The sequence below is a fragment of the Apodemus sylvaticus genome, chromosome 1, assembly GCF_947179515.1.
Source record: "Apodemus sylvaticus chromosome 1, mApoSyl1.1, whole genome shotgun sequence".
Classification (NCBI taxonomy): Eukaryota; Metazoa; Chordata; class Mammalia; order Rodentia; family Muridae; genus Apodemus; species Apodemus sylvaticus.
Window position 1 is genome coordinate 192,423,503 of NC_067472.1, and position 17,171 is coordinate 192,440,673.

The window sequence follows — 17,171 nt, forward strand, 5'->3', positions numbered from 1 at the left end:
ACGGAGGAGGGAGAACATGTAGGAGCTGCTTGTCTCCTTCCAGCATGCCATCCCCAGGCTAGAAGCCAGGTCTGCCGGCTGCCAGCCACCACCTTCACTGGCTGAGCTGTCTCGCGGACCCTTTGTTTTCTCCACAGCGCTCACAGCTACCTGCACTAAAGTCTCTCCGTGCTGCTTTTTTTTTTATTGTGCACTGCTCACTGTCGCCTCACTAGGAGGCCACATAAGCGCCACAGGTCTGGGAATGAGGTCGGCACCTGTTCTATTGCATTGCTAGGATCTAGCACAGTATTCAGCACATATAAGACAGCAGTCTGGAACTTCTGGAGGATTCCCTTAGCCCCTCTAGTCTCCCTGCTACCCTGTAGCAATGGAGATTGAACCTAGGAACTCCAGAATAGTGGGCAGGGGCTCTACCACTGAGCCACATCCCCTAGGCCCCCTCTGGGTGATTCTAGGCAGGGGCTCTAATATTAAGTGCTCCTCACTAGGGGATTCTAGGATGTGCTCTACTGCTAAATCATACCCCTAGGCATTCTAGACAAGAAGCACTCTGCAGATAAGCTTTCTCCTTAATCTTTTTGTTTTTTTGTTTTGTTTTGTTTTTTGTTTCTTTATCTTTCAAGACAGGGTTTCTCTGTGTAGCCCTGGCTGGCCTCAAACTCAGAAATTCACCTGCCTCTGCCTCCTCAAGTGCTGGGATTACAGGTGTGCGCCACCACTGCCTGGCTCTCCTTAACCTTTTTAAAAAATATACTTTATTAACTATGTATATAGCAGTGTCTGTGTGAATGTGTGTACAAATGGACATAGAGTTGCCATCCAGAAGAGGCCATCAGACCCCTGAAGTTGGAGTTACCGGCTATTCCAACGCATGCCTTTAATCTCATACTCGGGAAACAGAGGCAGGGGGATCTCTGTGTCTGAGGCCAGCCTAGTCTTCAGAATGGGTTCCTGGATAGCTAAGGCTACACAGAAAAGCCCTGTCAAAAAAAAAAAAGATACAATTACAGGAAGCAACAGTGAAAACCAGTCCACATCTTGCTCTGGCCTCTGCATGTGTGAACACAAACTCACATGAGTAAAACACACACACACACACACACACGTACATGTACACACATGCACACACACACATACATACATACACACATACATACATACACACATGCATACACACATATACACATGTATATACATATATATACACACAAACACACTCGTACATATACATATACACAAACACACATACATGCATATATATACACATGCATGCAAGCACATACATACACGCATATGTATATACACATATGTACACAAAACACATATATATACACATACATGCATACACATGTATACACACATAAACACACATGTATACACACATGCATACAAGCACACATGCATACACACGCATACATAAAACCACATACATACACACATAAACATACATGTATATACACATATACATAAAACCACATACATACACACATAAACACACACACACACACACACACGAACGAAGATATGTAGTAGTGAAACATTAGCAGTGGTTGCCAGTGTAGGGTGACTCCTTATGCTCACTTGTTACTCGCCATCCTGCCTTCTTCGCTGGCTGACCAGTTGGTTTGTTTACAGTTATTTATGTAGTGTGTGTGTTCTATGTGCGTGCAGAGGTCGGAGGACAGCTGTTGAATCAGTGTTTCCAGTCTACCATGTGGGCCCTGGGAACCGAACTCAGGCTCTCAGTCTTGGTGGCAAGTGCTTTTACCCACTGAGCCATCTGTAGACATCATTTTCCTTCTTTTTTCGGGGTGGGGGGGGGGTGGGGGGGGTGGGGGGACTCTCATCACAGAGCCCAGGCTTGAGTTAACCGCATTGTTGCCCAGGCTGGTCTCAAACTCAAAGCAACCCTCCTACCTCCAAATTGCAAGGATTACAGGGGTAAAGCAGCAAATCCAGCCGAGGAGGCAATTTTGAAGAGGACCTGAGGGCCAGGAAGAGACCCCTGCAGGGAGGAATAATGAAGTGGAGAGCTCTTGTGGGGAAGCTGAAATCTGCATTCTCCAGCACCGGGGCAGATGAAAGCCACAGGCAATGTGGGGAGTGTTAGTGGGTCACAGATCTGAGCACCAGCTGGATTCTAAAAGACCTTGTAGGCCTGGGAGTGTGCAATGTGAGTGTCTTCTGAAACCTCGGAAATGCCCCGGAGGAATGCAGGAAATCTCGTGACAAGCTGTGGGTGACTTGCGGGTGAGGCTGACCGGCCAGTGTCTGGGCACTCACAGGACCTGCTACACTGGACAGCTGGTGAACAAGTATTAGAGCAGATGCAGGACTGGGGTGCTCCTGGGTTAGTAGAGCGTTTGCCTAGTGCGAGGCCTCTAGTTTCAGTTCCCAGCAGTACATAAAGCGGGCACAATATTGTAAGCTGTGGTTCCAGTGCCCTGGGAGACAGAGGATGAGAAGATGGGAACAGGGAGGTCACTCTCAGCTACACAGACATACAAGGTCATTCCAGAGTAGGTTTGGGGAATGTTTTTGTTGTTGTTTTTGTTTGTTTGTAATTAAATGTACAGGCTGTGCTTTGGAACTGGTGTGAATACAGGGTGTGTGTTTGTCTACTGTGACCTGCAAAAGGAAAAATCTATACAAGCCTCACTGTGGTGGCACACAAGGCTTTGATTCCAGGACTGAGGAGGTTCAGGTGGATGGATCTTGAGTTCAAAGTCAGCCTGTCCCAGGACAGCCAGGCTACATAAAGAAATCCTGTTTCAAAAAACCCAAGAGAAAAGAAAATCTGTGCCACCTTGGCCTCCTCCCCCAGCTCCCAGTTCTAAACAGTCAGTCAGTCTATTGATTCCCTTCCTGTCAATATCCTTCTCTCATCGCCACCCCAGGCTAGACCTAGCCTGCTGTTGCCTGGACCAATGCAGATGCAGTCCAGTTTCAGCCTTGTGATGTCAACTCGATGGACTCTGTGGTCACTTTGGGAGACAAACTTCTGGGTATACAAACGAGGAAGTTTCTAGTGTGTAAATTGGGGCAGGAAATCTCACCCTAAATAAGGGTGGCATCGTCTCATGGGCTTGGGACCTGAATAAAAAAGAAAAGCGATTTGAGCACAGTTCCTTGCTTCTGATTACTGATGCAGTGTGATTAGCCGCCTCATGTTCCTGCCACCAGGCTAGACTGCACCCTGGAACTGTGATCCAAAGCAAATCTTTCTGTCTTGAAGTTGCTTTTATTAGGTCTTTTGACTCAGCAATGAAAACAAACAGACAGACAGACAGACAAAAACTAATGAAGTCTTTTGCCCTGCAGTTTATTAAACCTTTGAGGGATGTTTGACAAGGGATATCCCAGATGCTCCTTTCCTTTCTGCTCCAACCTCCAGCACTGTTTTCTCCAGTTTTGAGTGCTGATGCTATCAGTGATGAACTCTGAAGTGACTCTGGTCTTCTCTGGGAACATGGCGATTAGACCACATCATGCTACTCTTAAACTCTAAGGTATTGATATTTCTCATGTAGTTCTGTTCAGTTTGATATTGAGATGGGGTCTTTTGTACCCCAGGCTGGTCTTGAACTCACTACCTAGCCAAGGATGACCTTGAACGTCTGATCCTTTTACCCTGACCACCTCCCGACTACTAGGATGACACAAGTTTGGTGGCTGAGAGACGAGATCTCACTATATAGTCCTGGGTGTCTGGAACTCTTTTTGTAGACTAGTCTGGCCTCAAACTCACAGAGATCTGCCTGTCTTTGCCTCCTGAGCACTGAGATTAAGGTTACATGCCACCGTGCCCAGTGGCTTTAATGTTCATTCAAAACAGGATTTTGCTGTGTAGTTTGGGCAGACTGGTCTCAAACACTCAGTTTTCCTGCCTTGGTCTCCAGAAGGCTGACTTTACAGACATGTGCCTGGTAGAGTTTTGGGGGCTGTGATTTTAGTGGGGTGTCCGAGTGCTGCGGTAAAAGTACCTGGTCTGGAACCCCGACTCATTGCTGAACGACTTCACCTCTGCTTCTGCCTCCACAGGGGTGAATGACGATACTGGGACTGGGGAGGCAGCTCGGTGGGCAAACCTGCCTCTTGTGCAAGCCAGATTTCAATCCCTGAAACCCCCATAGGTGAAAGGAAAGAACTGACTTCCCAAGGTTTTCCTCTGGCCTCCACAACTATGCCTTTGCACTCCCGACCACGCAGACATCATGCATGCACAGACATGCACACTGACAGTAATAATAAAAACTGTAAATGGAGATACTAATAGTCAAGGAAATGAAATAATGCAATTCACATAGGGCAGACCTGTCCAATCACAAACAAGTTCATGATGACACTACTGATGACAACATATTTATGTATTCATCCATTTATTTCTGCTTTCTTCTGATTCAATTTTGTTTGTTTGTTTGTTTGTTTGTTTGTTTTTCAAGACAGGGTTTCTCTGTGTAGCCCTGGCTGCCCTGGAACTCACTCTGTAGACCAGGCTGGCCTCGAACTCAGAAATCCACCTGCCTCTGCCTCCCAAGTGCTGGGATGAAAGGCATGCTCCACCACTGCCTGGCCTGATTCTATTTTTTGAGATAGGAATTCTTTGTAGCCCAAGCTGGCCTTTAACTCACTATACAGACATAAATGGCCTTGAACTTGTGATCTTCCTGCTTTTACCTCCCAATGGCTGAGATTATAGGTGTGCTTTGTCCGTGCGATGCTGAGGACTGAATCCAGGCCCCGTTTGTAAACTAGACAAACACCCTACTAGTGAGCTACTACTATAGCCCTTGCTTATTCGTGTTTTACTGCAGCTGAACATTCACTCTTACAGCCTAAAAAACGTTATGCCCATGACTAAGATCAGGGTTTTTGGACAACTGCAGCTATTCTTCTGTCTGGTTTTTGTTTGGTTTGCAAGCTAAGGATGGGATTCACATTTTTAATTTTCTTGTAGAAGAAAGAGAACAACAAAAAGAAATATTTCGAGACATGTTATGGTTTGAATGTGAAATGTATCCCCACAGGCACATATGTGGGATTTTGTTCCCCAGCTGGAAGTGTGATTTTGGAAGCTTTTGGAAACCCTAGGAGGTAAGACAGCCTAAAAGTAGACCAAGGAGATCACTTGAGGATGTGTCTTTGATTATAGGTTTTGTCCTGGCCTGGTCCTCACTCACTGCCTCTGCTTTCTAGTAACTTTGTCCAACTCAACACTTGTTTATGATGGTGGTGATGGGGGCTGGTGGGGTCAGATGTGCATGGAGGGGTGTTATAAGTGTGTACTGCTCTTGCACAGGACCCAAATTCAGCTCCCAGCACCCATATCAGGCAGCTCACAAACACTTGTAACTCCAGCTCCAAGAGATCTGATGTCCTCCTCTGTCCTGTGCACATACCCCTACACAGATATACAGACACACTCAATTAAAAATAAAATAAGTCGGGCGGTGGTGGTGCACGCCTGTAATCCCAGCACTCTGGGAGGCAGAGGCAGGCGGATTTCTGAGTTCAAGGCCAGCCTGGTCTACAGAGTGAGTTCCAGGACAGCCAGGGCTATACAGAGAAACCCTGTCTTGAAAAAAAACAAATCCAAAAACTAAATAAATAAATAAATAATAAAATATTTTTTGAACAGCAAAGAGAAGGTAGTCTAGAGAGATGGCTCAGAGGTTAAGAGCACTGACTGTTCTTCCAGAGGTCCTGAGTTCAATTCCCAGCAACCACATGGAGGTTCACAACCATCTGTAATGAGATCCGATGCCTACTTCTGGTGTGTCTGAAGACAGCAACAGGGTACTCACATACATTAAACAAACAAACAAATCTTCAAATAAAATTAAGTTAAATTAAAAAGGGGGGACAGAGAGAACGGGGTGAGGTGGGAGGCCAAGAGTCTTCACCAGTCATCTCTGCCTTATTCCTTATTCTCTGACTGAACTTGAAACTCATTATTCAGCTAAGTCGATACGCTTGAAGGACACGCCTGTCTCTACCTACCCAGTGCTTGGGATTCAGGCCTGCATTGCCATAGCCACCGTCTGTTCTTTTGTTTGTTTGTTTTTAATATCGGTGCTATGGTTCCGAATTCAGACCCTCAATCTTGCAAGGCAGGCACTTTACCTACGGAACCATCTCCCTAGCCCCAAACACAGACGTCTGCTTCCAATATGTGCTACCTCGCCACAGGCTCACAGCAATGGAGCCCGCCAACACACAGAATGCAATCTCCGAAATCGTGAGCCAAAATAATACTTTCTTCAAGCACTCGTAACTCCAGCACTTGTCTTCTCCATAAGAGAATGTAAACTCTTGTCTTATCTCTCAGAATGAGCTCGTTCAGGCAATAGGGGATTTGAAACCATATCTTTAAAAGATTATAGCCTGTGCCTCAGCTACTGAAACCCACAAGCTTGAAGGCACATGAGCGGAATACCCTGGGATAGGGTGAATAGACTAAAATCTATTCACTCTAAAATGAATTCAAGAAAGAGATTTAGTCTGGACATGACAATATATAATGGACTAAAATTATAAGCCAAATAAACCCTTTACTCCTCTAAGTTACTTTTGGTCTGAATGTTTTAGAAATCAAACTAGAGCACTACACACATCATACCACAACATATGCATACACACACACACACACACACACACACACACACACACACACACGCACGCACGCACGCACACACACATGCACATGCACGCATGCAGGCACACACACACACACACACACACACACACACACGCACACGCACACGCACACGCACACGCACACACACACATGCACACGACATCAGTCTCTCCCATTTGAAGACCAGAAATCTGACTCTCAGCCCCAAAGGCTACAGTTACTGGTTCAGTGCTTGCACAGTAGATTTTAGAATCGGAATACACTCAGTTCAAAGCCCAGCTCTGCCACTGACTGGCTGAATCAACCGTTCGCATTCCTGTGTTCTGCAAACAGAGGGACTTTATATACAACATACTGGGTAGATTGAATAAAAGTCCCCACGGAATGCACTCTTGCCCCAGTTACTCTCTCTCTAGGCTACTATTTTTCCATCTCAGAAATGATGAGCCCTTTCTGTTCTAATACTTTCTGGATCATGATATCCCACATGTCTTATTTTAGCTCCGTGTCTGGCTCGAATGCTGTGATTTGAGTCTGCACAGAGGCTGCACCCTGCTTTCCTTGGGAAAGGTCTTCTCAGGTTAGGGTGAAGGCTTGGGGAAGGTTTGGCCTCCAGAGAGCTGGGAGAGGGGCAGGGACATCCTTCTGCAACTGCTTCCACAGTGAACTACAAAGAGGGGCCCATGTGTAGCCTATGGAAGAGCGGGGTGAAGGAGAAACACATAGGTTGTGACCGATTATCGATTATGTATCAATATATGAGGAGATGGTTCAGAGAATAAGCATGCTTGGCATTCAAGCGTGAGTGCCCAAGTTTGAATCTCCAGCATCCATTTACCAAGTGGCCTTAGCTACCCATGTCTGTAACCTTAGCCCTGGGGAGTCAGGGCAGAGACAAGCAGATGCAGAGACCTCACTGGAGCCAGCCTAACCGAAATGGTGAGCTTCCCAGGCAGTAACACACCTTTCATCAAGGCAATAATGCAGCAAGTGACTGAAGGTTACAACATTCTGCTGTGGCTCTACCTGTACATGCACAGATACATAGACCCACATAGTACATATGCATAGCACACACACACACACACACACACACACACACACACTTAGATATCAGTCAATTGCAAGGACCTGACTTGATTTAAGTTAAGTAAAGGTGAATCAATTTGGATTGAATTGGAGGATTAAGTCACAATAAACGAAGTATATCGGAATTACAGTAATCTGATCTGGAATGAACTGAGAGGATAAGACCCCTACCCCTCCGGCAGAGAACTTCACTTAGATCTCCAGACACTGGCATCATCTGGAAGCAGTTCACGCTGGTGTCTTGGGTGTGTGGATCTTTGATCCCTCACTTTGTCAGGTGAGTGATACCAACACCCCGTAGACTTTTTAGAGGATTCGGTGTGAGATCACACATGCTAAAGATAAAGAGCCTTGCACCTCAGAAGACAGCCGGAGCTGTAGGTGAAATCTAAACTCTCTCTAATGGCATGCACTGTGAAGTGCTAAGAGTCAAGGACACCTGAACTGCACCTTGAAATGCTTAAATCACAGTAGTATGGGCTGGAGAGATGGCTCAGCAGTTAAGAGCACCGACTGCTCTTCCGAAGGTCCTAAGTTCAAATCCCAGCAACCACATGGTGGCTCACAACCATCTGTAATGAGGTCTGATGCCCTATTCCAGAGTGGCTGAAGACAGCTACAGTGTACTTACATATAATAAATAAGTAAATATTTTTAAAAAAACAGTAGTAAGAGATAGATGGGTGGATAGATATATAGAGAGATGGATGGATAGATGGATGCATGGATGGACAGAGAGATAAATAAATGTCTAGATGGAGGAACAGATAGATGGATAGATGTATGGATGAACAGACAGATAAATAGATGTCTAGATGGATGGACAGTTAGGTAGATGGATGTATGGATAGATGGATAGATAGATAGATAGATAGATAGATAGATAGATAGATAGATAGATAGATAGAGATAAATAGACGCTTAGATAAAGGAATTGGCTATCGCTGGGGTGGTACAGTGCTTGCCTAGGTGCACGAGACCCTGGCTTTCACGTCCAGAATCATGTAAGCTGAACATGATGGTACACGCCTATATTTCTAGTGCTTGGAAAGTAAAGGCAGGAAGCTCAGAAGTTCAAGGTCATCCCCGGCTACATAGTGAATGTAAAGGTAGCCGGAGCTATTTGAGGCCCTTTTTGGAAAAGGAAGAAAAAAGAAAGAGAAGGGAAGGGGAGAGGAGGGAAGGCAAAACTAGATGGGAGGGAAGGGAGGCATGGGGGGGATGAAAAAGAAGACAAGGAGCACAGAAACAGCTACAGATAGAAGAAAATGCAAAGCCAGCAACAGACCACCAGCTGACTGGAAGTGACGGGGCTGTGATTGCTCACTAGAAAAATCTTGTTTGTTTGTTTGGGCGAAAGATTAAAATAATAAAATAGTGTACCCAAAATAAAGAGCTCTGTAAACTGTTAATTGCTAAAATAACTGTGCTAGTTAAAAATATGACTTCTGGAGGCGAACTAAGTGAGTTTGACTCCCAGCTCCGCACCTCACTCTTTCGGCCCTGAGCACATGACTTCATCCCTCTGAGCCGTGCTTTCCATATCTGTAAAATGAGACTATTAATAGCCCTCACCTCGTTGGCTTGTTTCAGAACAGAGCCTAGCATCGAATTAAGCAAGTAGCTATGCCGTAGTCCTCTAAACAACACAATGCACTGGCACTATGTCTCCTAGGCCACACGTGAAATCAACAACGCAGTGGAAGAAGGTTCCTCCCTAGCTCCTAGAAGTTCTCTCCCCTCCCCATGCCCGCCCCAGCCCACAATTCCTTGAACTCACCTGATAAAATGAAAAAGATGCCGGAAACGAAGGCAAGAATGGTCCTCTGAGGTCGGATGTGGCCGATGTTGCTGATGACGAAGGCAGTGAACACGAGGAAGAGACTGACCATAGGGAAGGGCGTAGCCGTGCGCACTGTCTCTGGGGGACGTGGACAAGGAAAAGCAGATGTGAGGGACAAGTCTCCAGTCACCTCTCAATTCCCTTCACGTCTTCCCCTTAGCTTCTCCCCTTTCCCAGGAAACCCACCCCTTTATCAGCTAGGTCCTCTGCTGACTCAGCCCTGAACCAAGCCACACCCTTGATTTGACCCCACCCCTCTTCTGGCTCTCAAAGTGGCCAAGACAATTTCTGTTTGACCTCCTCTCTCCCACTCCCCCCTCCTCCTCCCTTCAACCCTTTGTATGACATCCCTTTCCCTACCTAATGCATCTCCTTCCCCGCAAACCCTCTTGTTGCCTGTGCCCCTCCCCTGCTCCCCCTCACTCAGAATATTCTCCGTGTTTTCTGTCACCAAGTTGATCTCTGGTTCAAGAAAGTACTCAGAAGCCACACAGCGCCCCTTCTCCCGACCTGGTGGGAAGGAAGATTCGAAAGCAAGGCTTGAGGAGAGGCTCCAGGACTGGAGAGAGGCTGTCAGGGGCAGAACAGGGCCCAGGATGGAAATGGGACATCTCACCCACAATTCACAATCTGTACTGCTCTTGGGGCTGGAGAAAAGGAGCCAAGACAACTGAGCTGGGAAGTGCAGGACTGCTATCTAAGGGGAGTCAGTAGCAGGAAGGTTAGGAGTTCAAGGCTGGCCAGGTTACATATCGAGGTTAAATCCAGCCTGGACAATTTAATAAAGCCCTGTCTCAAAGCAGGAAGTAAAGAGAGGGCTAGGGATATAGCTCAGTGGTAGAGCACTTGCTGAGCAAGCTTTGGGTTCAAACCTAAGTACTGAAAAAGAAAAAAGAAAACAGAAAGAAAGAGAGAGAAGTGGGGGGGGGAGGGAGAGGTAGGTCACGGTGTGTTGAAAGATCTTGCTTGTTGGGGCATTGGAGGGTGAAGGAGGACAGGGCTGGATGTTAACATTCTAAATGAGAAGGGAGCCATGGGTGAGGACTCCTGGGTTCCTAATATCCAGAGGGCTGGTATTTCTTTTCTTGTTTTATTTTTCTCTTTTTGCTTTTGTTTTGTTTTTGTTTTTGTTTTCCAAGACAGGGTTTCCTCTGTGTAGCCCTGGCTGTCTAGATCTTACTCTGTAGATTAGGCTGACCTGAAACTCACAGAAATGCACCTGCCTCTGCCTCCCCAGTGCTGAGATTAAAGGCATGCAGTGGGCTGGAGCTAGGCTTTCTAAAAGGAAGTGGTCTCAGTGTTCAGCCAGCAGGCACGGAATCTTCCTCAGTGTACATGAAACACTGTAACTGTCTGTACACATGAAACACTGAGACTATCTGTACATGCAAAACATTGTAACTGTCTGTACAATGAAACACTGTAACTGTCTGTACATGTGAAACATTGTAACTGTGTACAATGAAACACTGTAACTGTACACATGAAACACTGAGACTATCTGTACATGTGAAACATTGTAACTGTCTGTACAATGAAACACTGTAACTGTCTGTACATGTGAAACATTGTAACTGTCTGTACAATGAAACACTGTAACTGTCTGTACATGTGAAACATTGTAACTGTCTGTACAATGAAACACTGCAACTGTCTGTACACATGAAACACTGAGACTATCTGTACATGTGAAACATTGTAACTGTGTACAATGAAACACTGTAACTGTCTGTACATGTGATACATTGTAACTGTCTGTACAATGAAATACTGTAACTGTCTGTACAATGAAACACTGTAACTGTCTGTACATGTGAAACATTGTAATTGTCTGTACACATGAAACACTGTAACTGTCTCTATACACGAAACACTGTAACTGTACATATGAAACACTGTAACTGTCTGTCTGAGGAGCCAAGCTCTGAATCTAGATAGCTAACTAGTTTTGTTTATTTTCTTTTTGTTTTTGAGACAGACTCCTAGGTATCTCAGGCTGGCTTTGAACACCCTACATAGCTAAAGATGACCTTTTTCCAAGACACGGTTTCCTCTGTGTAGCTCTGGCTGTCTAGATCTTACTCTAGATCTTACTCCTTGATCCTCCTGCCTCTAACTTCCCAGGTTCTGTGATTATAGACACATACCACCACACATAATTTATAAAGTGCTAAGATGTGTGCTAAGACACCCTACCTACTAAGCTACTTACAGCTCTAGTTCTAGAATTCTGATTTTTTAAAATTGTCACTTTAAAACCTGTATTACTTGTTTTGGGGGAGTACAGGTGTGAGTGTTCAGGGTGCAAGTGTGGAAATGAGAGGACCACTTTCGGGGAGTAGGTTCTGTCCTGCCACCATGTGGGTCTGGGGATGAAAGTCAGGTCACCGGGCACCCTATCTGCTGGAGCCCCTCCCTATCCCTAGGCTGCTGACTTCTAACAGAGTTCTTGAGACAGGGGAAGAAGGTTAGAGATATGGATTTTGAGTATCTGAGCTTCATTATCTAGGGAATAAAGGGGTAAGCATGAAGGTTTGGGGCTGAAATTTAACTTCCAAAGGAGAAATCAAATCAAATCGACTTCTGGGTTCTTGGAATCCAAGATATGAGACTATAGGTAAGGACTTCGGGGTGAGTGAGGGCAGGAGAGGGGAGGCACCTGCAAAGAAACAGACTCTCCAGAGGCCAGCGTGCAGAGCCATCTTGACCTCGGTGGTCTGGTTCTGTGGCAAAACGGTCCCCTCCTCCATGTACAGCCAGTAGTCCGTGCTGACCGCGATGCCCACCAGGAGCAGGCCGCAGGCACCAAACACGCTGCTCAGCAGGGTCAGGGCGCGGCTGCTGCAGTGACTCATTCTGAGCGGCGGGGGGCGCCCTGTGGGAACTGCAGGACCAGAATCTATGGTAGAGCGAGGCCAGAGTTCCCAGACCCGCGCAGGCATCAAGAACATTAGCTCTGGTCAGAGACATAAACTCCAAAACCAAACTCTCAAGTCTGAATCTGTGTAATGAATCCTAGCCCTGAAGAGACACTAACTGTTGACTCCAAATCCCCATACGGGGTCCCCTAACCAATCTCTGTGCTTTTTCCTTATGGATGCAGACCCTCAACTTGAGACAAGACTTCCAGTCATAGTCTTTAGACAGACCTGGAAATGAGTCTTGACGCATGACACGCCTTAGACCAGAAATCCCAAGTATCAGGATTCTGATTAGATTATAAATTCTCAACCCAAGACAAAGTTTCCCAGATCCAACTTTCTATGTTGGTTTGCTAGCCCAGTTTTAGAAGCCAGACCTTAGGAGAGTCCTAGAGCTCTGAAATAAGCCAGTAACTCAGAAACTAGCCTAATCAACAGCTTCAAATTTGAATCTGACAATGCAGACCCAACTCTGCTCTGATTTAAATCCTTAGCTGTGAACACCAGACCCCTACCAAAGGATCTGTTACCACATTTTAAGCAGAACAAGAGTGTTTAGATACTGAGTATGGACAACTTGACTTATTTGGAAATTCTATCACATGCCACCCAGCTTTAACTCTATACTCTGACCTGGTATATTAAAACGTTTTCTTTAGAACTGTCACACAATCATCATCATCATCATCACCACATCCAATAATCTCCAAAGTAGGTCACCACTCAAGGCTCCCTAACCCCATAACCTTGACTCACACACTTGACTTCAGGCCTACTTAAGATTTTGAGCATAGTCCTCCTAAGGTGATACTTTTAGATGCTTATCTTTTTTTTTTTTTTGGATGCTTATCTTAACCTTAATGCTCAGTTGGTACTTTTTTTTTTTTAAATCGTCTTTTTGTGAGTGAGTGAGTGAGTGGTGTGTGTGTGTGTGTGTGTGTGTGGTGTGTACACATGAGTATGGACACATGTGTGGCGGTCAGAGGACAACCTCAGGTGTCAGTCTCCTTACGATTTGCTTGAAATAAGACCTCTTGTTTGCCCCTTCACATACCAAGCTAGCTGGTATGCAAACTGGAACTAGAGATTCTCCTATCTCTACCTCCCTCTCACCATAGAAATTCTTCTTTTACAGATCAACGCTACCATCCTTATGTGGGTTCTAGGGATCGCAATTCAGATCCTCACACTTCTGTGCCTTATGCTTTACACTTGAAGCCATCTCCCTAGCTTGGGGTCAAATCAGTTGTACAATCTTAGACCCAAACCTAACCCTACTTAATCTAGGCAGGCCCATGGAGACTCCTGGAGTCCTGGAATCTGTTCCAAGACATTAAGACCCAGAGATCTGAAGCTATGATCTGGATTCGAGACTCTAGAGTATCAAGAGCTTAAACCAAGTCCCTCAAACCCAGCATTCCCAACCAGAAAGCCCCAGTAAATGTCCCTTGTCCAGTAAACAAGAAAACAGCACTCTGAACTGGCTTTCTAATCTAGAATTCCCCATCTCCATCCTCCAAATTCTGCCAGATTCTCTGGACTCTGATATCCTATGGTAGAACTTTTCAGTCAGTAATATCTAAGTCCTTCCTGTATTCTCTAAGCAAGAAATACCCAGTCAGTTTATATCTGAGACTTCCCAAGTTCCAATTAGGAGCTTAAAAGTTCTAACAAGGGAGGGAGGGTCCTGAAGGATTCCAATTTTTTTTTCATATGTTTGTATGCATTTATCGTGTTCGTGAGTGTGTGTGCATGTGTGTGTGCTTGTGTGTGATCTCCATGGCACTCATGTGGAGGTACTTTCGAGAGTTGGTACTTTCTTCTGACTATGTGGGTCCCTGGGATCTAACTGAGGTCCTCAGGCTCAGAAGCAACCACCTTTACCAACCAAGCCATCTCAACAGCCCCAAAATTCTTTATCTACAATTCTTACACTACCACACCCCTACAAGAAATCTCTCCTTGACATGAAATGCAGTAATGTGCCTGCAGGACTCACCTGGGTATCCCCAAACTACCTCAGCCAGAGTTCTCCATGAACAGAGATATACCCATCCCCTTAAAAAACAAAATCTGTGTAGGCGTCCATGTCTGCATGTGGGGTATAATCAAGAGAATATACCCTGAGGCTGGAGGTGATGGATACCTTGGAAGAAGCCAGAGGTGATGGATCCTCTGGAGCTAGTGTTAAGAGGCAACTGTAAATCACCTGACAGGTGCTATGAACCAAACTCTAGTCTTCTGGACGAACAGCAAGTGTTCTTAACTAAGCATCTCTCCAGATCCCACCCACCATCTTTTTCATTGTAAATTTGAGACACCTTTCCCCCAAATTTCCCCAACACGAAATTAAGACATAATACTCTACTTTGCTCAGTCAGAATTCACCCCAATAAAGACCACAGAATCAGAGTCACCACCAATACTCTGGGACTCTTAGGTCCAGAACCCCTTACTTCCAACCCCAGCCTCCCTGGAGAACCCAAAGATCTAGATTTGACCGAGCGGTCTAGTTTTTCTTCCCATCCCCCTCCAAGGCTCTGGGGCTCGACCGCCAGCTGCCTGCTCGGCTTTCAACGCTCATACAAGCGTTCTCTACCCAATCACCCAACTGTCTTGGTCTGGATAGCTGACCTCAGCCTTCGGGTCTGCTCCTCCTACTAGACGTGCAGTTAGAAAGCTGGCCCTTTCCAATTCCCCTTACTTCTTACATTAATCCCATTCTTTCTCGGGTCCAGTTCATCTTTCTACCTGACCCACACAGCGCTCTCTATTCTGCAATCATTCCACGTCTGGGACCCCCCCCCCCCACACACACACACACACCATCGCCAGGCCTGGACTCTCCTTCTGATCCTTTAACCCAGCGTTTACGCGATCCGGATATCCGAACGGCTTGTGTCATTCCTCAAAGCCCAAGTGCAAACTCCATCTCCTTTCAATATCCTCGGAGACCGTAACTCTCTGCTGTACTAAGGACCCTTTCTCAGACTCACAACTTGCTCTAACCGGTCTGGGCCCTCCTCCTTCATCGTGACCCGCTTCCTCAAAGACCCTGCCTAGAGCCTACCCAGTGGCAACAGTCTCTTAACTCTCAAATACCATGAGTTTGTTTTCTTACTCTCGGACCCTTGGACCCCAGGTCCTCCGGGATCCACCAGGCCAAAATGTTCCTCTATCCGCCAAAACCTTCCTAAATCCAACACTGAAATCCCTAGGATTCTATTCCTGGAGCCCCTCTAACCACCACCACCACCACCACCCGGAGCACCAATTCCGGCTGAGACTGGTCTAGCTCGGAACCCTCTTGCCTTACCGGACCCTCCCCTCGCTCTTACCTCTCTCAGGGCTGGGCGGACGCTCCGGGCCGCGGGCCCCGCAGCCGCATGACCGGCCCCGCGGTTTTCCCCGGCCGCCGCTGCCGCCACCGGGGTCTCCGGTGCCCGCGCCCCCCGCCCCTGCCCCCGAGCCCGGCGTCCCGGCCCCCTCCCGGCCTCCCACCCCCCACCCCCCTTGCCCGCGGCCTCACTCAGCGGACGCAGCCGGGAGCAGGGACCCGCGGCCGCTCATTGGCTAATGCGGAGGAGGGGAGGGGCGGGAAGGGAGGGAGAAGGATGCAGAGAGGGAATGAAATGAGCCTTCAGGATGGGAGGGAGGCAGTGGAGGCAGGGAGAGAGAGAGAATGGAAACAGAGGCAGAGAGCCCAAGAAGGGGGGAGAGAGAGAGAAAGAGAGAGAGAGAGAGAGAGAGAGAGAGAGAGAGAGAGAGAGAGAGAGAGGAGAGAGATTCTGGAACTCACGAGTCCTGAGACTAGAAAAGACAGACAGAAAAGGGGAGACAGAGATGGAGTAGTTTCAGGTGTCCCCACCCCCACCACGCCAGCGGCTCATAGATTTTGAGGCCCTGGAAGCAGAGAGGTCAGAGAGCCCCAAAATCCAGGCAGGGAGAGCTCAGAGGCCTTGGACCAAATGAAACTGAAATCCAGGGACCTTCAGCTTGTAGGAGATGGAATGGGGGAGATAGAAAAATAGAGAGAGATAGAAGAGAGAGAGAGAGAGGAGAGAGAGAGAGAGAGAGAGAGAGAGTTTCTGAGGAGAGACAGCAGGGGAAAGCCAGGATGGGATGTCCCCTGACGAGGACTGGGACTATAGCCAGGCAGGCAAGGGACGGAGCCTGGGGGGGTCTGGGCAGCTGAAGAAGGCGGGAAGGGGCGTCCCGGGCCGGGGTCCCTAGAGCAGCTGGCGGGCAGGCGCAGAGCAGAGCCGGGTCCTGCAGCCGCCGCGGAGCCGGGAGCGGGGCCAGCACCACCCCCCCCCCCCGCCATGATGTCAGCGGGGCCACTCTTAAAGGGGCAGGCTGCCCGCCGAGGGTCGAAACTTGGGCTAGGGCTTTCAGGAACGTGATAAGTGTACAGGAGAGGTGATACCGGAGAAAGGGATGACATCAGCATCCAGTTGGAGTGAGACTCAACGATCCAGAGAAGAGATGCCAGGCCTTCAGAGGAACCTGCTAAGCTTTTGAGGTTCTGTCCCCTCCAAACACACTGACAGGCACACCATTCTGCTGGCTTGCCCGACCCAGAGACTACATTCCCCATCATCCCTGGCGACCAGAGGCCAGCACCTGGGGGAGGGAGGCAGGGTCTTCTGCGATGTCTGCTGGGAAACGTAGTCTATCT

The 17,171-nt window shown here is 47.3% G+C and overlaps 1 protein-coding gene across 1 annotated transcript in view; it reads right to left on the reverse strand.

Annotated features, from left to right (window-relative positions):
• Positions 1–15,940, reverse strand: part of Cacng7 (calcium voltage-gated channel auxiliary subunit gamma 7) — a 31,810-nt gene extending 15,870 nt beyond the window's left edge. The window contains exons 1-4 of the mRNA XM_052180488.1: positions 15,832–15,940; positions 12,232–12,456; positions 9,996–10,082; positions 9,510–9,650 (exon numbers count right to left, since the gene is read on the reverse strand). Coding sequence (XP_052036448.1) covers positions 9,510–9,650; positions 9,996–10,082; positions 12,232–12,427 — 424 coding nt within the window. The 5' untranslated portion in view covers positions 12,428–12,456; positions 15,832–15,940. The remainder of the gene's footprint in view (positions 1–9,509; positions 9,651–9,995; positions 10,083–12,231; positions 12,457–15,831) is intronic.
• Positions 15,941–17,171: the final 1,231 nt, after the last annotated feature.